Source organism: Leptosomus discolor, chromosome 5 (assembly GCF_034619465.1).
Source record: "Leptosomus discolor isolate bLepDis1 chromosome 5, bLepDis1.hap2, whole genome shotgun sequence".
Taxonomy (NCBI): Eukaryota; Metazoa; Chordata; class Aves; order Leptosomiformes; family Leptosomidae; genus Leptosomus; species Leptosomus discolor.
The window spans coordinates 62,530,140-62,555,050 of NC_141395.1; the positions used below are offsets into that span (position 1 = coordinate 62,530,140).

The 24,911-nt window shown below is 42.8% G+C and overlaps 1 protein-coding gene across 1 annotated transcript in view; it reads right to left on the minus strand.

The window, feature by feature from the left end:
- Nucleotides 1-23,108, minus strand: part of RSPO2 (R-spondin 2) — a 109,954-nt gene extending 86,846 nt beyond the window's left edge. Inside the window, exon 1 of the mRNA XM_086465776.1 lies at nucleotides 23,015-23,108. Coding sequence (XP_086321902.1) covers nucleotides 23,015-23,108 — 94 coding nt within the window. The remainder of the gene's footprint in view (nucleotides 1-23,014) is intronic.
- Between the last annotated feature and the right edge of the window lie 1,803 nt (nucleotides 23,109-24,911).

Consider the following 24,911-nt stretch of genomic DNA (forward strand, 5'->3'; position numbering starts at 1 on the left):
CTTGTTGGCTTCATTCTGAATGGGAAAGAGACAGATCAACCCCACATGAACCCAAAAGACGACTCTCCTTTGAAAACCAGGTCTTACACTTCATCTCCTTTCTGTAGTTATAAAACCTTGAATACTTCCTAATCATACAGCAATCATATAACCAAGAATTAACAATTAAATATAACACACAGCAAATGTTCTCAGATGAGTCATTGTACTCTTTATATTCCTAAGTTGTTGGCTTCTTTGCTGAGCAATCATTAGCTAATGACTGGGCTAACTATAGAACACCAAAATCATTACATCTGCTCAGACATGGCCATTGAGGGAAAAAAAAAAAAAGATTTCTTATTTCATATTTGAGTTAAAATGAAAGTGTACATAATGATAGTTTTCAAGATATCTCATTACAACTTTGCTTCAACTACTCACAATTTTTTTACATAAACAGGTCCTTTATGCTTTTAAGAGGACTACACACCTATATCGTCTACCATCACAACCCTACCTTCAGGTTACCCTCCCAGATCTTGTAACACATTTGAGCAGATTCAGGTTCCTCAGTTCAGTAATGGCAAAATTCCAATAGATCGAGTAACATTACAAAAACAGAAGCACTCTTTCTAGAGAACATAGGGTGCAATTTTTTTCATTGCTTTTGCATCCCACGCACACAAAGTAAGCAAGGAGTAATATCAAATGCTACTGCAAAATGGTATACTGGTCTTTTAACCAATATGAAAGCCAACACAGTCAACAAGACAGAGCTGCCCACTGTCCAACACCTTGGGATTCACAATGCACGGTTCACAGAAAGGACCTCTGTATCCAGGAATGTTTCTGGAGCGTCCTCCACTGCATCAGCAACCTGTTAAAGTCATCATTGTATCCACACAGAAATGCATCTCTCCCTACTGACAACTGTTCAAATGCCAAAGTACTTGCCAAAAAATGACTGGCTTTTGTTCAAAGAAAACAATGCAACATGGACAACAGGCAGGCAAGCTGTAACAGCAGATTTTAAAAAGTAGCAGTAAAAAAGAATTAAAGAAAACTAAACAACTTTTTCTATGGAATCTCATCTTTTTTTAAGGAACTGTAAGAGGAATGTCTACTACTGTTACAGATACAGGTACCACTGCTGGTAGATATTAAGTTTCCAATTATTTGTTATAACACAGCTGAGAGTGATTAGACAGTTTACATATGACTGCTAGAAGCCCGGTGCACATTATGTGGGCCATCAGGTCCTGCAGCCTAAACACAATTCTTGATTTAATGGATAAATGAATTTTGCTAAACCACTTCAAAAAAAAAGGAATGCTTTCTGAATCTGTGCACAGGCTGTTAGTATATTTCCATGAAGTCTCATTCCAAAGAGATCACAATGCACGTTGTCAGACCCAATAAAAACTGCACCCCAAAATCCCACACTAATGAATTCGGTACTGTTTTCTGTGGCTGCTTGTAAGCTTCTATACTGACGTGTTGTTTGGCAATTATTTTTATTTTTACTAAATTATACTTTCTATGAAAGTTATCTGCTTTTCATGAAAAAAGGGTGGGTTTTTTTCCCCTATTACTCTGCCTAACCTCCTCACCAACAGAAAACACTTCTTTGTTTTTCTCCACCAAATACACTGGTTCCTTTGCTCTTTTTTCCACATTAGCACCTCTGTGCTGTGGAAGCATGGTGATCTCAGTCCCAAAGGAAATGTCTGAGGCTTAAGAAAGGGATAAAGTAAAGCTATAAGTTATCTTTCATTGTCTCTTCTACTGCTCAGTTGTCAGTGCTATCAAACTTGACTTGTTCTTACAAATGCCATTATTGATAATCTGAAATTTCTGCTATGCTGTCTTGTAAGAAGAGGAAGGAATATGGCAGCACACTAACGCAATAGCAGAATTTTGCAGCATTATTAAATAAGTAATTAATTAAGCATTAATTAGGTGGTCTCAAAACAATGTTTCCTCCTTCATTCATAAAGGGACTGTACTGTCACTTGTGCAAACATATTGAAAGTCTGTCTAACTTGGAAGCCAACACACTGAAGTATCTTCAGGACAAACTCCATGAGGACAAAAGGGAAACTTTATGAAAAAAACGTGATGGCTTTCAATATAAACAATACAAAACTCTGCAGCACACAGTGAGTCCATTTCTGGAATTACAGACTTCAAAAACTTTTGAAACTTCACATACAATGAAGGCCCTTGATCAATATTCTGCTCTTTACAAATTTCAGGCAGAAGTCTAGCACCTTGACAAACCAAGAGGAAAATATTGCATGGGAAAGTTAAAACTGTAATCAAAGGCTTTCAAGCTTCCTTTCCACATGCATGCTCTCCACAGATGAGCTACAGATAAGATACACAAGCTATTCACTAGAATATACTTTCCAGTTTGGAGCCTCGTGTTTGGAGGTGCATTTTCCCCACTGAGTGACAGCAACTAATTTACTGAATGTATGGCCACTGAGACCGTTATGATCATCACTTCCAAGATTCCTGTAGCCCACGCTACAGGAATTTATTCTTTCCCACTTCTTAAGTGATCTGAGAAACTCCGAGATTAAATTTGGGAAGGAAAACCAGTCCCAAATTAAAAGATCATGGTAAAATAGAAGAGCTTGGATTTACTGCTTCATTGACTAGAATTATATCTTTATTATTATTATTATCTGCAATGTAAAAATGTAACCATGCCTATAATTAAGGAGTCTTTTTCTTCTGTAAGGCTTACTGAAGAACTCTTCAGATATTCTTTAAGTTGTCTTGTTTCTGGATTCAATGAAAAACAATGTGCTGAAGGTAATCAAGTCACTGGCCCTATCTCTTTAAGCTATGTCCAGCAAGATGTGATAGGCATCAACATATAATGTCAAACAGTTGAAATTTCTTAACGTTTTGTGCTCTTAACCCCAAAATAAACCAATAGCAGATGAGCCTTGTCAACAATTTGCTAGTTGCTTAGTACACTCCGACTACCATGTTCTAGAATGCACACTATATATCTGGTTGGTATTAAAGTGCATAATGAAGAACATATTTACTTCCTGTATTTTTCCAATCTTATTCACTATATTACAGGATTAATGGGCCTACAGTTCATGTCAGGAGCCAAATTGTTCTAATAAAATATGAAGAATTTATCTACTGAGAGTCTGGAAAGGGCACAGTTTGCTCATTGCCAAGTCTATAGCAATGCTAACAAGAGCGTATGTTACTTAACCTCATTCATGCCCATAAGATTTTACACGCTAAGACTATGCCGAGTAAATAAAAATCAGAGACCTAAAGGAAATCCTATGCTCTTATTTTTATTGAGCATTAGTAACAAGCTTGGCTCTGTGCTGGGAACAGCCTGCTTTCCAGCTAACTTCAGCTACCTGATCAGGAAGAGGAAGTAGACAAAGTCTTCTACAGACAGCTGAAAGCAGCCTTACAATCACAGGCTCTGGTTCTCACGGGGTACTTCAACTACCCTGATACTTGCTGGGATCTTATAGGCAAACTAGACACTCACAAATCCGTGGACCCCAATGGGATGCACCCACAAGTGCTAAGGGAGCTGGCAGATGTTATTGCTAAGCCACTCTCCATCACCTTTGAAAGGTCATGGAGGACAGGAGAGCTGCCTGAAGAATGGAAGAAAGCAAATGTCACCCCCATCTTCAAAAAGGGCAAGAAGGAGGACCCAGGAAACTACAGACCAGTCAGTCTCACCTCCATCCCTGGAAAGGTGACGGTGCAGCTCATTCTGGATGTTATCTCTAAGCATATGGAAGAAGATTGTCAGGAGTAATCAGCATGGATTCACCAAGAGGAAATCATGCCTGACCAATCTGATAGCCTTCTATGATGATATAACTTGCTAGGTAGATGAGGGGAGAGCAGTGGATGTTGTCTACCTCAGCTTCAGCAACACTATTGACACTGTCTCCCACCACATCCTCATAAGTAAGCTTAGGAAGTTAGACGGATTAGATGTGTAGACAGTGAGGTAGATTGAGAACTGGCTGAATGGCAGAGCTCAGAGGGTCGTGATCAGCGGTGGAGAGTCCAGCTGGAGGCCTGTAGCTAGCGGTGTTCCCCAGGGGTCAGTACTGGGTCCAGTCTTCTTCAATATATTCATCAATGACCTGGATAAAGGGACAGAGTGCACCCTCAGCAAGTTTGCTGATGATACAAAACTGGGAGGAGTGGCTGACATGCCAGAAGTCTGCGCTGCCATTCAGTGAGACCTGGACAGGCTGGAGAGTTGGGCAGAGAGGAACCTAATGAGGTTCAACAAGGGCAAGTGTAGGGTCCTGCACCTGGGGAGGAATAACCCCATGCACCAGTGTGGGTTGGGGGTCAACCTGCTGGAGTGCAGGTCTGCGGAAAAGGACCTGGGAGTTCTGATAGACAAGTTGACCACGAGCCAGCGATGTGTTCTTGTGGCCAAGAAGGCCAATGGTGTCCTGGGGTGCATTAAGAAGAGTGTGGCCAGCAGGTCGGGGGAGGTCTTCCTCCCCCTCTACTCTGCCCTGGTGAGGCCACATCTGGAGGACTGCGTCCAGTTCTGGGCTCCCCAGTTCAAGAGAGACAAGGAACTACTGGAGAGAGTGCATCAGAGGGCTGCAAAGATGATTAGGGGGCTGGACCATCTCCCCTATGAGGAAAGGCTGGGAGACCTGGGGCTCTTTAGCCTGGAAAAGAGAAGACTGAGAGGGGACCTTATCAAGGCTTATAAATATCTAAAGGGTGGGTGTCAAGCGGATGGTGCCAGACTCTTTTCAGTGGTGCCCAGTGACAGGACAAGGGGCAATGGGCACAAACCAGAGCACAGGAAGTTCCAGCTGAACGTGAGGAAAAACTACTTCACTCTGAGGGTGACAGAGCACTGGAACAGGCTGCCCAGGGAGGTTGTGGAGTCTCCTTCCCAAAACCTACCTGGACGTGGTCCTGTGCAACCTGCTCTAGGTGAACCTGCTTTAAACTAGATGATATCCAGAGGTCCCTTCCAGCCCCTACCATTCTTTGAAACATTCATTCTCTTGGACATGACAGCTGTCCACTCTCTATTCATATCATTATCCTGGAAGACAAGAGAAAAACTGGAAAACAGGTCTTGAAATATCATCAGCTGCAATTTTAGATACACTTGATGAGCTTGAGCCTGCATTGGTGTAACACCGGTGATCAGTGAAGTATTTAGCTCAGAATACTGCGTACAGCTGTGGGAATATGTCTTGAGGGTGACTTTTGAATCAGTGACATCTTGTCTTTTCCCAGCTTACGTTTCTTTACCCTTTCCTAATTTTTGAGCAGTAACCAATTTATTTGAAACTTGCAGGGAATTTAACCCTCAAGAAGCAAAATTCTACAGGCCTTCCTAATTCTCCTTCTCTTCACTTTACTCTTTGCATGTCACTGATGATATTTGACATTGAACTGCTCAAGTGGCAAGACCCCACCTACAGTACCATGTTCAGCTCTGGAATCCTCAGTACAAGACCTGCTTGAGCAGGTCCAGAGGAGGGCCACAAAGATGACCGGGGGGCTGGAGCACCTCTCCTATGAAGAAAGGCTGAGAGAGTCGAGGAGAAGAGAAGGCTCTTGGGAGACCTTATAGCTGCCTTCCAGTACTTCTAGGGGGCCTACAGGAAAGAGGGGGAAGGACTCTTAACAGGCAGTGTAGTGATAGGACATGCTGTAATGGTTTCAAACTGAAAGAGGGGAGATTTAGGTTAGATGTAAGGAAGAAGTTCTTTACTGTGAGGGTGGTGAGACACTGGACCAGGTTGCCCAGAGAAGCTGTGGCTGCCCCGTCCCTGGCAGTGTTCAAGGCCAGGTTGGATGGGGCTTTGAGCAACCTGGTCTGGTGGAAGGTGTCCCTGCCCATGCCAGGGAGGTTGGAACTAGATGGTCTTTAAGGTCCCTTCCAATCCAAACCATTCTATGATTATATGGCTCTACTTTTAAGGTACCTAAGGCCTCATTATAATCTACATAAGACATGGAAAGTCTACTGGGCAAATAAGCAAAAGAACACATTCCTACCAGAACTCAGGAAAATCACTGGATAAGCAAAGTTTGTTCACAGGCATATCCAAATGTCACAGCATTTCACCTGGCACTTGTGAACCAGTGGCAATATTCTCATTCCACTCAAGTCAACAGAAGATGAGCTATTAATTTAACAGGACCAGAATTCTTCCTATATCTTTGCCTTAAAGAACTTACAGAGTTGTTCAACAAATAGAAGTACATTGCTCTGGAGTTCAAGCATGAGGTTTTGACCATCATGTTGCAGTTTATGGAGAAAGCTTCCAAAGAACGTGTTGGATAAAGGCACTAAAAGCAGTGCTAAGGAACAGGCCTTCCAAGTTACAGACATCAGAACAAAAAAGGTATGTAGCAGAATGCAAGCAGAAACAGAAAATTAGATTTAATTTATTTCTAAGAGATGTGCAGTCTTCACCATTGTATCACTGTTACAAGTCTATGCCAGGAGCAAGTGTGTAGTCCCATCTTCCAGATGAATAAAGGTGCAGACAGGAGGTGGACTGAACAACTTCACCAAGGTCACACAGGCTGAAAGTCAGGAAGTGAAACTAGGTCTTCTGTACCCTGAGACAGCTCTTTATCATTCCAGTCATCCTGTTCTAAATATTTAGTAAAACCAAACATAATCATTGGAAAACCATAATTCATACAGCTCTTAAACTCAAATTACTATTTAAAAGACTTCAAAACTTCCTACAAAGTTTTATTCCAAAACAAAAATGAACCAATAAAACCATTTTCAGTAAAGACAGGTTTTTCCTGGAGGTTGGGGGACAGGAAGAAGCTGATACTTCCAATAAATATGGAAGTATCAGCAATAAGCTCAGAGAGAAAATTAAGGATTTGCAGGCAAGACAAAAGGTCTTATAGGTACTTGGAAAAAAAATGAAGGAAGAATAATTGCCAAAGATTATGACAAAGCTGCACATGACAGAGGAGGAACAGCAAAGAAATGGGGAAGGTAGAAGAGCAGAATAGTGTCTTAAAACATAGTGGAGAAACACCAGATTGGAAAATCTTAACTTTGGAAATATGCATATATTACCACATATGAATGTATCTGAGTTACAGAAAGATGTATGGAAAAGACAACTCAAACTCTCACTGTTTCCGCACTACACAAATATACACTTAGCTGCAGGATATCACTGTAATTCAATCCAACAGCACATTCAAAACATCCACCAAATCTGTCATCCTCCCTGTTGTCAACTCAAGGCATCAGTGTTTAAGATATCTAACCATGATGATGGACCAGATTTAGAAATCTTGAACTAGAACACATGGAGCATATTTACTGTTCAGATTTGTACAGCTTTATCTCCTCATCTTGCAGGAATACCATTAAAAATTGAATTAAGTAGCTTCTGTATTTCAGATCTACTTAAATCACAGCAGGCTGGGTCTTGTGCTGAAAGAATGACAATGGCTATAGGGCTTTTTTTAATCCACATCAGAATTCCCTCAAAGAAGACAAAAAATAAAAAAGTATTAAACTCACTCTGGGTCCTTAGCATTCAGCACGTTTCAAGCAGAAATTAAAATTAGTATTTGGCAAAAGGCTACTGCAATTTCTTGGTTATTCTGTGGGAATGCAAATAGAGTCTTAAAAACAGACATGTCATATGTTTATAAAAAACTAAAAGCTACTTTTCTCACATTACGTAAATTAGGTTTGCAATGTGAATAATAAGAGACTCCAGAATTAAAGGAAACGTACTGGCAGCTCTGAGGAGGCAAAGACAAACATGCTATACTTTGGGGTTTTTTTAATTCTTAATATAAGAAATATACATTATGCCTTAAATTTTTAAAGCTGTCTCCATTTTCAGATAAGTTAAAGTCAGTAAGTGTTCAGCTAAGTATCTCTAAATGCAGGCCTCTTTGAAACATCTTGATTTCACAGCCCAAGCTTGAGGTGCCTCAAGCCTCTTGTCATTTTCAAAATCTGATAACATAGTTACCTTATTTTGGTATGAAATAAAACATGATTTTTTATCAATATATTAAATTGTTCTTATATCAATTAAGTCAGCCTACCGCAAACACCTACTTGCACATGAAGAGCTCCATCTTTTGTACCCAAAAGTTAATAAAATGTCACGATAAAACCCTATTTAAATACTTTTTCAGACACATATCTTGTAATAAAAAAAGACAGTAATTTCTGCACACTACATAGCAGTGATGCAGAGTCACACAGGTTTTGCTATCTCATCTCTGACAGACACGAGAATGAAGATGACTTCATCAGATAGAGCCAGCACTTTCTAAATCTCTTAGATCATTGCCATGGGTGCAGAGTTCTACATGCAGGTGCATGCTCAGTCAAACTTGGAGGCAGGAAACTTATTTATGTGCTTATTATCCTTCATAATAACCATACAGAAGCCTAGAGATTAACACCCTAGGACTCTTAGCCATGCAAATCACTCATATAATTTAAACTGCACTGTGATAAAACACTACCCCCTGCACCAGAGGAACTGAGGCACAGAAGCGAAAGACTTGCAGTGCCTGCTTAAGCTGCGAGTGCTTAACATTTATTTAATAAAAAAAAAAAAATTAAAAGAGGGAAAAAAACTTCTTTGCAGACAGACATGCAAAAATCCATTATGGGGGTGGGGGGCAGTAGAATCTGGTGTTAAACATACTGGTCAGCTCTGTTAGCAAGAGAACCAGGCACCTTGGATTCAAATTTCATGCTCTCACCACTAAACCACAATCCCTGCAGAGCATTTAAGTAAAGCTGTAAAATGGAACATCAAACAGCAAATGCAAAGCTCTAGGATGTACTTGAATACTACCAAGAGCATTCAGCTAATTGGATTTCTCCTTGGCTAAACATATGTAAACAAAAGAGAAATTATTCCATACAGCAGAATATCATGGGGATCTCTACATGGTAACTAGAAGGAGAGAGAAGATAGAGTGTTTCTGTTACAAACTAAGTATGAATGAGGAAACAAATTAACACTATAAGAAGCAGTGATGACAAACAAGTCAACTATGTTTGTGGCTAAACAAAATGGTTAATGCTTAGTCACAATTTCATTAGTTAGCAGTGTGAGATGTAAATGCAAAAGAAGGATGACACTAAATAGTTCTGATGTTAAATCATTTCAATACAAGTCTCTTGAGAGACATGCTATTCCTCCACAGCACTGCATTTCACTGTGTGCTTTATCTCGTTACATATCTGCCAGGCTTAACTGTGGCTCAAGGTGTTTAAGACAAATGATCAAGCTGCAAAAGGCACATGCTGTGCTGAACCTCACAAAAATCTAGAATCAATTACCATTTTCTGTAGAAACAGAAAACTTTATACTGATAATTTTACATGGAAATTGATATACTGAGCAAAAGCATTGCTCACTCCAGCAGCAGTCAATAATGCTTTAGAGAAAAGTATAAGAAACCTCTTGTTGGTAAAGGCAAATTCATGTCCACATAAAGAGTATTCCCAGTCTGTGATACTCGAGTCTAAGCCTAGAAGCATGAGATGAAGTAGTTCCTCTTAATATGCTTTTTTTTTTTTTTATTTCCATATCAAAGTACTTCCTACTTTATCCTGCAATGGTCAAACCTCAGATTCAGCAGTAATGGCTATAGTGGCCTGCTGTGGTGAACATCCACCTAGTCACATGATGTGGGCACAATCAATCTTTTTGTTTTCTTCTACCTCTATCCCAATTCTATAGCACAGTTGAGTAAAAAAATAAATCACTTGTGATTTCTTTCTTTCAGAGGTGCATCCCCAGTCCTCATTCTCTTTTACTTTATGGAAGAACTTGGGCCTTTATAAACCCAGGACTCAATTTCTACACCTATAAGAGATACTGCTCACTTCAGAGAGGTACACAGTGTCCTGAGCACTCCAAAACACCATTACAAAACAGAAGAGTAAGGGGTTTTCAAAGACACCATGACAGTAGGCCCATTATTAAGAATGAGGCCACTGGGTTTGCTAACCCCACATAACCAGAAAACAAAGATCATGGTGGATGAAGTACCATTGCTACTAACCACCCTGCCAGGTCTTCTCTTGGATTTTGAAGTGTCAATGCATGTACTTTTGGGTTTGGTTTTTTTTTTTTTTTGAAGCTGTCCACATCTAAGGCTATGAACTACATGTGTAGCTGTTTATCAGCTAGAGTGCATACACTGAGCTCCCAGTGAGGATAAAAGCAACAGAATGTAGATGAAAAAAATGTTAAGGCTTTAGTAATTAGAAAGATCCAGCTGCAGCTAATAAGGAGAAGGAATGTTAAACTGGGATTTTTTTAATTTTTTTTTTTTTTTTTTTTTTTTTAAAAACTTTACTGCAGCTGAGACACAGAAGCCAAGTAAATCACTGGACTCCTTCACTATATGACTGCTGGTAGAAAGCTCTGCACAGAAAAACTAATGCAGCTGATCTGGTAAGAACACAAACCCTAAATGGAGGTCTTCGTTCAGGTCAAGCTTTGGCAAATTCTAATCCTTCTCAGGTGACATTACTTGTATTCGACCACATCCAGTTGATCTCTTCAAATATTTTCCTTCCTCTCCTCCTTAAGCCTTCCAGAGTGTGTTTAAGTAGCACAGACTAATGTTATTTTACCCAATGAGCCTCATATTACACCAGGCTCAATATGCAATAGTTTCACTTAGTGGCTGCTTGGAAAGCTATTAAGAGAAAATAATATGAAACCAAGTCCGTCTTCAGATTCAGGTTTAATAGAGTCACATTTCAACCCTGTTCCAAAAGCTGAAAAAAGCATACATATTGATGCCACTGCTAATGTTACCATAACTGAAATAAAAGTTGGAAGCAGCAAGACTTTTTCCAGGAGTCTGTTGGAAAGTACTAATAGTAATGAAAGAGTTCTCAAATACAGCATCAGCAAAGTGAGCTACAGCTCTTAAAAAATGAAGAAGTGCCTGACTTTCAGTCTTTCTGTAGGATCTGACAGTAATATAGTATGAGACAACAATATACCGGAGCAAGGACCACTTCAGAAATATACACTATACCTGAGACAGATGGACTCTCTGTGTTTCCTCCCCAGAGCTGATTATTGCTGAACACCAAGCAGGCACAAGCTAGGTACCAGATATACTTCCAAACCACCTCTCAGAATGGTTGAGGTTAAAGGGACCTCTGGAGGTCATCTGGTCCAATCACCCTGTTCAAACACAGCCACCTAGATGCAGTTGTCCAAGACCACATCCAGGCAGCTTTTGAGTATCTCCAAGGATGGAGACTCCACAACGTCCCTGGGCAACCTGTGCCAGTGCTTAGTCACCCTCACAGTAACAAAGTGTTTCCTGATGTTCAGAGGGAACCCTCTGTGTTTCAGTTTGTGTCCATTGCCTCTTGTCCTGTCACTGGGCACCACTGAGAATGGCCTTACTCCATCCTCTTTGCACCCTCCCTTTAGATACATTGATGAGACCCTCTCTGAGCCTTCTCCAGGCCAAATAGTCCCAGGTCTCTCAGCCTTTCCTCACAGAAGAGATGATCCAGTCGCTTAACCACCTTTGTGGCCCTTCGTTGAACTGTCTCCAGTATGTCTATGTCTCTCTTGTACCAAGGAGCCTAGAGATGGACACAGTACTCCAGCGATGTCCTCACCAGTGCTGACTGGAGGTGAAGGATCACCTGCTGGCAACACTCCTACACCCCAGAATACCATTAGCCTTCCTTGCAGCAAGGGCACATTGCCGGCTCATGTTTAACATAGCATCCACCATGATCCCCAGGGCCTTTTCTGCCAAGCTGCTTTCCAACTGGCTGGCCCCCAGCATATACTGATGCATGGGGTTGTTCTTTCCAAGATGCAGGACTTTGCATTTCTTCTTGAACTTTATGAGGTTCCTTTTGATTTCTCCAGCCTGCTGAGGTCCCCCTGGATGGGGGGTAACTTCCAGAACACTGCAGCACAAGATGCAAATAACAAGACATTTTTAGCAGAACTGACAATATCCTCCTCTTCTTGTGCCCAAAGTTGAGTAAAACTAGGTTGCCTATGACACAATATAAAAGCGTCTGTATTGGGTTGCAGAGATCATGGGAAAGAGATATAGATAGAGCATGTGCAACACAAATACGGGAAGATAATCGGAAAATTGCTGAATTTCTTGCTGAGAGAGATACAGATGAGGCTAAATCCTGCTATCTGAAATGGGAAAAATACTCTTTTTTATGCTAGTACATACCCTCAACACAGAGGGGCTACATAATCCAGCGGACATGGACAAGTCTGAGAATCAAAACTAGAGATCAGATACCCAACTTTGTCCTGAACTGTTAATCACAAGGTTATTCTGTGCCTCCTCTTCCTCTCCTACCCTCTATCGGCTTTGCTTACTTGAACTCTTCAAAAGTAGTAAATATTTTTACTACTACACATCTGTACAGCAGTAGAGATACACACACTCTGTAGCACTAGGTGGCTTACAGGTTCTGTTCACCTAAATGTAAGATTTCGCAGATTTGCTTCTCAGTTTCACAGCGCACCTTTATAGTTTCCTGTTTCTACAACAATCTAGATGGAAGAAAATACAAACAAAACACAGTAAACTTGAATCAAAGTAAGCTTTACAGGAAAAAAATAGTTACTTTAAACGCTACAAAAATGTTGGGGATTTTTCTCATTTTACTTCCCAGTTACAGCTACCAATCCTTCCTAAAACTTGATTCCCAAAACAAGCCTTTGAAGGCCAAGGGCAACAGGTGAAGTTCAGTAAAGCCCAAGACTGAATAAAAATGTTACGATAAGCATTTGTAATTGTGCAGTTTCATTAGCTAAAAAGACCATGACCCACTGTCATCTCAGCATCAGTGAAGTTGCTGCATTCCAGCATACTGCAGTATCACTGTAAGAAACACAGTTGGAAGCTGAAGCATCTGTCTATGAGCACCATTCCTATTAGATGCTTCCATTATTAGCTCCCATGCTGCCAATAATATTAACATTCACACTGGAATGCTGGTTGGCATTTACATAAAAGAGGGACTTACTTTCTATTACCATTGCCATTGATGCATACATGTGTTAACCAAAAGTTTTACATGTGGAAAGACTAACAATGAAAGCAATCCCTCTAACTTCCTGAAGGTACCAGCAATTCCCAGCACCGAACCATGTCAGGTAGGCAACAGAGGCACAAATGAAGCAATCTGCCCATGTGCAATCAAGTTTTGCTGAACATCTTAAAAATCACCAAGAAAGACTCATGCAGGCCAGGTATATTTTTGACGGCCCAGGCAATGAGCCTAAGTTGAAGAACTGTCCTGTCATCAGATGTTACCACAGGAGCAGATCACAACAGCAAAGGCACACAACTACCCTACTATAAATGGTGCCTTCCCTCAGATATCCCTCAGAAAGCCAACTTTCCTCACAAGTGACCATTCAACAAAGTAGGTGAGAGAAGATTGACCATTTTGGCAAAGACAGGAGACCAAATTCAGAGGTAAAAACCACCTCCTGAGAATGCTCCTGATGAAAGTATTAAAACATGTAATTCAATAAGGGCAGATAAACAAGCGAACCCTCTGTAAAGCTTTCTCTGGGTTTACGTCTCTTGCAAGAGTGAAGCATTTCAGATCAGGGGCTATTTGTAAGTATTTTGCAATAATTGCCAATAGCTTTAAGCAAACTAAAACCAAGTAGCTGCTGTGTTGTGCTGTGAACACATTGGGTACACCGCAGTGATCCTGCTGAGTTATAGCTACTCTTGCTGAGTCAAAACAGAATCCATGTCCATCACATTATTAGCATGCACTGTGTAAAGTGAGACCCAAACCAGGTCTGAACTAGCTGTAATGGAAGGCCGAAAAACATTTCTGCTAGTGGAGGGAAATCTGGGACAGTTTCTGCTCTAGCAACCTGAATTTAGAGGTTATTGTCTAAGTAGGGCCAGCACTACAGGGCCTCACCTCAGATGGGATCCTTAAGTATCATCTCAATATAGATAAACTGAAAGATGATGAAACTTTAATTCCCATTTAAGAGAGATGTAACTATAGGCTTGTCAGTGGAATCACTAGGTAAGTCGGTAGGTTTATAATGAAAATATATCGTATCTACCAAAAGTTTTTTGGGTTGTTTTTGTTTGTTTGTTTGTTTTTTGTTTGTTTGTTTGTTGGGGGGGGGGGGGGGGGGGGAGTAATTCAAGAAAGAAGCAAGAGCAAATCAGTAGCACCTATCCGTGGCAAGCAGAGTTGCTGTTTCAGTGGTTTCCAACTTGCCCAGCAAGTTTTAGTATGGATGCACTGGGTGCTGTCAGCGCTGCTATACATGTGCAGATTAATCTGTGCATGCACAACAGCCATTTGTCTGATGTGGCTAGTTTGGGGGTTTTTTGGTATTTCAAAGGTGGCAACCATACGGCTGAAAAGACCATACATTAGGGCAGAGTATATATTTGTATGTAACATATTTCAGCCAGCATTTCAACTCAAAAAAGAAAATAACGTGTCTGGATCAGGAAGTTTGTATTTTATCGCACCACTGCAACTCTCCAACACAAATACTGTTGTCCCTTTGCAGTGTAAAGCAGTACAATATATAAAAAGGCACAGATACTGTCTTCATTGCTGCACGTGGTCTGCTTGGGAGTTAGTGTTCATGCAACTGCCAGTTGACTAGAAAAAGCACCAATTTATGCAGTACCCAAAAGCCAACATCACAAACACTATTTATCTTTTAGGTCCCTTCCTCCATCTCACATCTATGTTTGGGTCTGTTTTTCATCAAGATGGAGAAAATCTTGACAATTCTCCAAGAAAATAGACCAAAGTTTCTGCAAGGTAAATTTGAAACTCAATCTCTAAACCATATGCTCAGGATTATTTTTAGATTTACATTTTTTAAATCCTAGAGAGCAAATATTATTTTTTTAAAAACAGAAAATTATACTAAAAGGATTTTCATCACGTTTTGGACTTGTTAACCACACACGAGATTTGTTACTACCTTTTTCAAATAATATTCATAATTCAATTAAAAGTGTTTATTTTGAAATGTAATTACAGAACTGCACGCCTCTTCTAAATATTACCTGTAATTACTTACGCTTTACTTGTCATACTCATACAAATGTCCCATAAAAACCACAACAAAAAAAAAGGAATGAGAACAGATAGCATAAATTCCATTCCTTCATAAAAGGACAAAGTTACAGATACATCAAGTACTTGGCCATGATGAAATTGGTATTTCAAAAAGAAATACATAACTGATTAATTACTGGATACCGAGATTTACAAACTGCCTGCTATCAAAAGATATTTTGCCGATTACAGTGAAACAAAGAGAGTGAACATTTTTTGCACTGCTCACCAGACCTTAACAGATGGGATCTTAAAACCCTCCCCTTGATCACATAATCAAGGTACCTAAAATACTAGTTCCTTCTCTGCTTTCCCTGAAGAGAAGAAAAAAAAAAAAAAAAAAAAAAATCTTTCTGCCCCATACTATAATTTCACTCCTTTTTTTATGTCCTTTTGCTCTTCACAGTTTGTACGTTCAAGTCCATAAACAAGAGGAAATGTCAGTAAATTTAATCACTAATCTTTTGCATGCTACCACCTAAAAAGAAATTTGAAGCAACAACTTTGCATTTAAGCAACAAGCAAGTGCATCAAAATAGAGTGAGATTAAAGAAAAGCTATATAAATTAATTGGAGTATTGCATTCAGCAGTGTTTAGGTACAAACACAAGGATGAGGCAATGTGACCTGTACATGTCCAGAAAATGCTAGCCTCTGCTCTATGGACCACAGTTTGATAGATAAAGGTCAGAGATGTGCATCGCTTCAAAATCAAGGTGCTAAAATGGAGCAATCCCAAAGTAAAGACATACAATGAAGAACTCAGACCCTTATAGTCTCAGAGGAAGATCTACAGGGGAAAGTATTAAGACACTTCATTTTAGATGAGTTACAGTTGTCATCTCCATTTGATGCTCAGAACATCATCTTTCACATTAATTAAGTATTTTGAAGTAGGATTATGTACAACACCAATTTCTTGTAATTCCTCCTTCCTGCCCCCCATCTCCACAGCAGAAACTGTATTGGAATAGTGACATGATTAGAGCATCTGTCAGACTCATTCTTTCACTCTTGCCTCTCCCATCTTTGAAACCGTGTTGTGCCCTTATATGCCTTTTGGGGGCATACAATGGAGAGACCACCACCCTGATCCTTTTTGACTTTATTTCTCCTCAGAGTTTTGAAAAAATACTATGGAAAGTAGATAGGACAGTTCACCTCATGGTAAAACCCGTGAGAGCTTGAACAGCCAGATGTAGAGAGAATAACATAATGCAGCTATGTTTCAAGCCAGGCTTACAAACTACCTTGCTGCCCACTGATTTTGAAGGTCTCTTCCAACTGAAACTGTTCTATGATTCTTTAAGAACAACAGTAAACACCGGTCAATAAGTGGCTTTTATGTACGGAGCTGGCTAGACGAAGTCATCCTGTACACAGAAGAAATAGCCGCATGACCTAAACTCTGCATCCGCCCGATGGTGCTCAGAACCAAGATCCACTTGACACTTCACTTCGTAAGATGTATTAATCAGAATTCAAGTATCAAAAAGTCATACCACAAGCCTCTTCCACACTCTACACCAAAAAAATTACTTGGTAACAGGCTTTAAACCTAACACTACTGTCCCCAAAAGTAATATATTTACTCTGTATGCACAAAGCGACTTTGCAGCACCTGACCGACACTTTACAAAGCATTGCATCTGCTAAACAAGTACCACAAAGACAATGAGTACAAACCATGGCAGCACCCAATTTTGGTGTCTAAAGCAGCCCATGATGAAAGGATCAAGCTGTTACATTTATGTATTATCAACAGCCAATATGTGTGAAGTCATGCTTTTCACTATGAAAAGGATTAGCAAATACTTGGAGCCTAGATAAGTACAGGAGGTTCTCCAATAGTGCCTGAACAGAACTTTGAGGTGAAAAGAGAGGGCATGCCTGAGGAATCTAATTTAGTATTAAAACATGCATAAAACTAAACAGATCTCTAATATAAGAGAAAGTATAATTTTCAGGGAACATATCTGTTAAAGCTAAGAGCTGCACCAACACGTAATTTTAATCTAGGTGAGAAGATTGGATGTGGTGGATCCCTTCTCATTTGGGGCTGATTTCAGTTTACTTCAGGGCCTAACAATGAAGACATATACATCTGAACTACACTTCAATTATAGACAGAGGTAATCAAATCACCTTATTTTATATTTATTGAGTTTGGGGTATGCTTTATCTGATCAAAGGCAGGCACCGACTGTAAAATGAGTTAAATTGTACCAAATACCACTACATCAATTATAAAAGAAAACATAGACATTCATGTTGCAAATAATTACATGTAGTCACATGAATCCCACCCCTGGAGTTTATAATCAAGGATGCATTTTTGGAAAGGGATGGTATGGTCAGCTACAAGCTTCTGAGTTTGATGTACAGCACACTGGGAAAAGTTTGCAGGTTTGACTGGACAGTCCCCTCTAATCTATGGTTAGCTAAGGTTTTGGTCTATTAAAAAGTAGCTAGATGATCAGAAGTTAAATGCAGACCTTCATGGGATAGTCAGACTCTTGGCAAAAATAGCAAGAGAAAGAAAAAAAAAACAACAAAGAAACAGATTACAGTGAGACCATTGTTTATTTCTTTAGGCTTTGAATTTTGATAGCAAACACCTCTCGCACTTTCGCTCTTTTAAATAATGTCATATTTTTCATTAAAAGCAGCTTATGAAAACAACACTATGCTAACATACTTCATCATAGTAATTATGTTGGCTTGTATATTGTAAATGACATATTGAAGTGAGAAACTGAATTCTTGCTGATACCATCTTAGCTTCCCTGTATTAGTGTACAAACTCACTTTTGGTATTTGTCATGCATTTTGAGCTGCTCTAGCAACAGATTTCAGCCAAGTCTTGGAAAACATACATCCCCCTTCACCAAAAAAAGGAAAACATAAAATTAATCCAAGTTTATCAAGCATACAAATATAGTTCTTCATCACAGTGTAAATCTTCCCGCAGGATTTAATACAAAAGCATATAAGTATAGAATTCAAGGTCTGACCAGACACACCTACCTATCCCAGTATCCTAAGCCCAAATGACCTGTAATGGAAGCTAAGGGGATAGATACAGGCAAGGGAAAGCATACATACAGCTACACTGTGCCAGCACAGGCTCCCATTTTCAATTTCCGCCATAATGGGCTTCGAGACACCTAGAGGTGTCAGGTGCATACGACTTGCTCCAGGGTATCCTGCCTGGCCTCCAGTTGCTCAAGGTCACGTACATGCCACGCCCAGAAGGACATCTTTTAAATACCACAAGGAGCACTAGAAACCTACTTCAGAAAACTGAATCAAGCCCCTAAACTTAGCTGTCTCTTTTCATGGTGAACGCCCTGGGTGTTTTGAGCATCTCTTCTGCAAATCTTCACAATCGTCTTGAGCATCAATTACCCTCAGAAACACTGCACCATTAGCTAGGTCGGTATTCAGTCATTGACACGTAAGTTTTGACTTCTGCTGACATTTTAGTTTAAGAAGCTTCCTCAGACTTACCAGACAATAGGGCATAAGTAGACAAAAGTTTAAAAGTTTTGACTTCTCAATGGTTAGTGTTAGGATATTCTTACTACTGTAGTAATGATGTGTATGTTTAATAACGAACTATCCTAAGTAGTAAGGGGCTGAGGAACAGAAGCTACCCTCCAAAGCTTTGCTACTGATCACAAGTACCTGGGAAATTACTCCAGAAAGTGTTAACATATTTCAGTTCTTTTACAAGCATTTAATGTAACACCTGAGGAAAAGACGTTATCTCAAAGTACAGCTTCCTCAAAGTTTTAAGCCTTAACCCACAGACAAAAAGTCAACTGTCCTCCAGATGTAAAACATGTTTCAAGTTCAAAGAGGAAGATAGAACAGGTAAAACATTTGGACACTGTTGGACAATTAAAAGCTATTCTTTGTAGTATGACTTTTTTTGAGATAATAAATTATTCTTTTGGAGTTAGTACCATCCTTGTTAAAGCAGATGTGGTATTTACTTCAATCAAGTATTTCCAACACAGATTCCTTTTCCTTAATGCTCAAAACAATCTTTCCCAATGCCTGACCACATAATCCAACTGAGACAGATTCCAAGATTATCCCCATCTCAGGTAAGTATCTAGTTAGGGAAGCTAAATCACAATCCCCAATACCTGAACAGGTTTTTCTTCTAGTTGAATAATCCGTGTAACAGCTTCCTCTATTAATAACTGGTTTGTGGTCAAGATATCATCTTATATTAAGATGATACAGATTTAATTGACGTAATTTTGATTCTAGCTACTGTGTTCCTCCATACATGCATATATCCCTGTAAACACCATACACAGAGCTATACTGAGCTCTGAGAAACACTTGGGGAAATTTCCTTCCCCAAGCACTTGTCCCATTCCACCTGTGGATATTTTGCCATCACCGCTGTCACTTACTATTCACTCATTGCCACAGATATTACCACTTTCTCTATGTACATCTAACACAGAGTGCGAGCATCCAGGAGATGAGCATGCACGTTAGCCCTTATGACACTCCTTGAATACGAACTAAACAGAAAGACAAGTATTCGCCACCCACAGTTTTTCTTTGAGTTCTTGGATATAAAATTTCCCAGTGTGAATGTGTCCCATTCACATCTCATTATTCCAGCACTGGTCTCACCAGCTTCAGACAGACTCTCTGTACTACAGTTGTGTCTTCCCATCAACACAGGCACTGCTGTCCCATTAACCCTTTTTTCCTCAGGGAATTTTATTATCATCTAATTTTTGATGGCTGCTTACAGTGAACCCTATATTCTTTTCCGTCAATGCTTTTGCAGAATACCATCACTCCTCCCAGTAAGCCAGCCTGACAGTCTTCATTTCTATATATTCCCATTTTGATTTGTGGTACTCTTTAGGAAAGCTGGTTTTATCATGTCTCAAAGAGAAGGGAAAAACCACTGGTCATGCACCCCGTGATATTCAGCAAAATGCTAAGACGTGAAGCTGCTCATCTTATATTGACTGCTAAAGAGAAACCTAAAGAAAGATAAAAATCTTCATTGAAATAAACAAGTGAGTTGTTATCCAAGAGAAATGAAAAATCAAGTTAGACAATTAAACACAAAAGAGAAATTAAGTGCTTTGATATTAGGCCAAGTCAGCCATGCGATTACCCCACTGACCTTTAAGCTACATAACCCTTAAATACATTTTAGAATAACTTCTGTAGGAAAGGCAAATAATCATAATTACCTGTTCAAGATGGAGACTTCCAAAGGGAGAATTCGCTAGGGTGTTTCAAGGGAAGTAAGGTTCTGCTCTGAGCCAACTTGGCAAAGCAATATTCTAATGAGCTCCAAAAGTAGCTAAGAGCAGCAGTAGCATTAGCAGAATCTGTTGATTGTAATGTATTTACTGAATAATTTTTAATGCAGTGACATTGATTAACAAAACACAAATCAATGCCAGGTAAAACCCACACTCTAAACCTTAATTTTTCATTCCACTACTACTGCAGTGTTGCACGCCTTGGTTTGGGAAAGGGATGAAAGCAGAAGGGGAATGAAGAAATCTGGGAACGTCGCTCCAAATTTACTCAACTGTTGTTTACTAGAGTATTCTACATCAGCTACAAATCCATGCAAACTCCAATAGAAGCATATATGCTTGAAGTTTACTGTACATTTAGCTGCCTCAAATAAAAAGAAAAAATTAGCTACACATGATATTCGCCCATAGCTCCAGACTGAACGCAATTGATTTCTACCGCACGGGAGACTTAATCTACGCCAAAAAATTTATTTCATTAAGAAAATGATATTATGGAGCATCTGAGATCATGTAACAGACAAAAGAGAATGCCAGAGAAATTTTAACTGCCAGTACCCCACAGTGAATGCCTGATTATTTGCAGATGGGATATGGAAAAATTGTGAAATTATTGGAATTTTGGGTCCTGTACGAAAGCATTACTTCAGACTGCACGTGTCATGGCAATGTCTATTAGAATTTGAATACATTCTTAGATTTTGCTTTCAGTGCTTAGTACTGGCTATGCTTACTTCTTTAGGCTTATTAACTGAAAAAGTCTGCATTCTTCAAAGTGCAAAACAAAGCCCTTTGGTGATAGCACAAAACAGCGCCAGTAAGTCAACTGTCAATACTGACGGTATTTATCCAATAACTAAACTAAAAACTAATTTAAATCAATCTCCTTTGGAAAAGCCAACTGTTCAACAAGCGCAACAATTGGTCTAAGATCAATCAGCGAACACGAGATCAATTAAAACCAGCTTAAGTTTTTGTAGGAGGACAATTCACACAACTCAAGTCCGATGTCTATTCATTTCAATACTCCCACAATGCAATCCTTAAGCTCTGTTGTAAAGCAGAAATACCACTATCACCCTCCGCTGTCTAGCCAGCACTCTAAGTAGTTCCACATTTAATTAAAGACACAGTATACCCTTTGTTAGCACAGATAGTCTGGTCACTTTAAAGGACTGCTATCGTTTTAGCCGCACACACAAAAATTAAATTCTGGAAACCATCTGTTGAACAACCATGAAAACTAAATTGCTTTACAATTTGATTTGTACCTACTCTGAAGGTGACATATGCATGAAAGTTCAAAACTATTTCCCCTTCACAGTTTTATTACTATTTGTACCGGCTTACCACTGGAGGTGGTAGCTCCCTCCCCTTCCAAATAATTGCACTAAAAGTGGAATTTTTTTCAGAAATACGAGGTTTCCAGCAGCTGAGCTACCTGATTTTCAGCTAACTTTAGAAATGGAGAGACATGGCTGAGAAAATAATAAGGGTAGCAAAATAATTCAGAATATGTAGATAATAAAAACATTTCATACTGAAGGTGAACCCCCCCCCACACACACACAGACACAAAAAAAAAAAAAAAAAAAAGGGGGGGGAAGAAACGAAACGAAACTCTGACAGCCGGGGCAGCGCTGCAGTAACCTTTCTGCCCACACGGGTGCTCTGCTGGCACATTTCACCGCTCCGGCTCCTCAACTCTGGTAATCCCGACACCAGCAGTTTCGGAAAACAGATCAAACCCTAACGCACCGCTTCTCTCTCTCTTCCCCCCCCCCCCCCCCCCCCCCCGCCCCTCAAAGGGATCTGCACGCTTGGAGCGAAAGCTGGGGGCGCCGAAGCCCCCTGCGCAGGGAAAGGCGCGGTTCGCTCCGCCGCCGCGGCTCTCCCGCCGGCTGAGCCGGGGCCGCCCGGCCTCCGCGGGGTGCAAGGGGAGAAGCCGCCTTTCTGCTGGGGGCACACGGGCGCTCGGAGGGTGGCCCCCGGCCCCACCCCCCACCCCCCACCCCCCGCCGTGAGCTGCTTCACGGCGACACCCGCCACTTCCACGGCTCGCCCAGGCCGGGGGCCAGCGCCCCTCCCGCGACGGGCAGCTCCCAGAGAGTCTCCGGCGCTGCCGGCCCCGCGGGGGAGGCGGACCCCGCGGCGGGGGGCTGCGGGGCCGCGGGAAGGGGGCGCGCACCTACCGCTCCGCTCCCTGGCAGACCCGCGCCCGTCGCGGAGCAGCCGCGCCGCTCCGGCCGGTCCTTTTCCATCGGAGCTCTCGTCCGCGCCGCTCCTCACTCTCCCGGACCGGCCCCCGCAGCCCCGCGGAGGGGTCGCCGCGCCGGCACAGCCCCAAGGCTCGCCGCTGCCGCCGCCCTAGGTGCCGGCCCGGGGAGCCGGGGCGCGCCCCGCCGCGGGAGCGGCTCACCTGCCGGAGAGCCCCCCTTCCCCGGCGGGCAGGGGAGGGGACGGGCCCGCAGCCCTCCGGCAGCCCCCTCCTGCCCCGCAAGTGCTCCTGCTCGCCGCCCCGGGCGGGCGTCCCGGGTGAGCGGGCGGCGCTACTCACCTCTCTTGCTGCGTCTCCAGCGGCCGGTTTGGCAGTGGCCGTAATCCATACAGTTCAGGACGATCAAGGCAAAGGAGAAGAGGCGAAACTGCATCCTGGGCCGCTGGGGTGGGCTGCCTCCTCCAGCGGCAGCCGGGGGCGGCGGAGACCGGCGGCGTGCGGAGCTGCGAGCGGCTCCGGGAGAGAAGGGGGCCGGCGGAGCGCCGCGGGGCAGCGGCTGCCGCGGGGACCGGCAGGAGCTCACACGCCTCCCGCGCCCCTTCCCGGGCGCGGCAAACTCAGGGCCGCTTCCAGCATCTCCCCTGCGCTGCAGGGCAAGCGAGGGGAAACGCTCGGCTCCTGGCGTTCCTGGTCCTCCCCTTCCTCCGGCTCTCCCCGAGAAACAAGAAGAGGAAAATCGGAAACCCGGGTCGGGGCAGGAGCGGGGCCCCAGAGCAGAGTCACGGAGAGCCCCAACTTTTTTCCCGCAAGCAGCGGCCGAGCGCTGCTGCTCGGCACCCCCGTGCGCCCCGGGGACGGGCTGTCAGGCGAGGGAAAGCGCTATTTATCCCGGCGCAGGGGCGCACCCCGCCCACAGGCGCTCAGGTCGCGGGCACGGCGGGGCGAAGCCGCCCCCCCTACCTTCCGCGGCGCGGTCCCGCGGCCATCCCGCCCCGCCGCCTGGTCCGGAGAGTGGCTCCGCGCCGCGGCGCAGCCCCCCGCGGGCGGGCGGCGGGGGCTCCCGGCCACATGCAGGCGGTGTCCGCGCCAGCGCCCCCCCCGCCCCCGCCCGCTCCCTTTATGCGGCGGGGCGGGGGCAGCCAGCCGGGGGGCCGCGGCGGTGGCGGGGCCGTGCGGGCGGCGCGGGGATGCGCGGCCGCGGAACGTAGGTGGTGCTGTGGTCCCAGGCATCCCGCCGCCCGGCCCTAGCGCCGCCCGGCGCCGCGCCCCCGCCCCCGCCCCCGCCGGGCCCTAACGCCCGCCCGCCCCGGCAGCCGCTGCGGCTTTTGCCTGGAGGCTCTTCCTCGGCCGGCTGCTCTCTCTCCCCGCAAAGCCTCCTCGCCGTTTCCCTGCACTGCTTATAGGCGTGGAGAACCTAGTCCTACTCACTTCTCTCCCTCTTTTTTCTTTTTTTTTTCTTCCCGCAGCATTTGATAGTTAACTCTATTTCTTTCTTTCATCCCTGCTTTTAAGACCGTGATACATTTCTTTCCCCTCCTTTCCTTCTGGCTTCCTAAAATCTGATCTCACAGGTTCCCAAGCTCTTCTCTGAAGCGCTACTTTCATTGTCCTGGGCAGATGGCTCTTGAAGTCCTAAAGTATAACTTTGGCAAGGGATTTTTAGCTGTTTCCAGCCACATCTTTACTTGGCAAAGGTGTTGTAGAGCTGGTAAGGCAGGAACCCCAACAGTACAGAGAAGAGAGACTGAAACAAGGGAGCACCCAAGAGCTTCTAGGTGAATTTAGCTCTGATGCAACAGGGTCTGTTAATTCCTCATAGCATCAACTACACTGACCCCACAGAGCCATTTGAGTTCTTTGCTCCTCGCTCACAGCCTGTTCCCCAGCCCTGCAGGTATCGTCAGACCGTTACTGCTTGGTTGCAGTGCTGGATCTGTTGTGCCTGACTGGGTGAGCCCCATGTGACCTGGGGTGCCACAGAACAGGTGCAAAAGCTGGGGAGGCAGTGTGGGTCTGGCACAGCCGGGACAAAGCCAGGTCTCATAAACCCAGATGGATCCAGGCTGGCTCTATGCTGGTTGCTTCTGCTCCTTTCTGCACCCTCCGACACTTCTGGTTGTGAGAATTTGGTGCTGAAATACCTGAGCTGCCTCGGGATGGAGCCAGCTAGGTTCTCACAAAAGCAGATGTACTCTTTCTAGAGCAGAGCTGGAGCTAAAAAGAGCGTAACTGCATT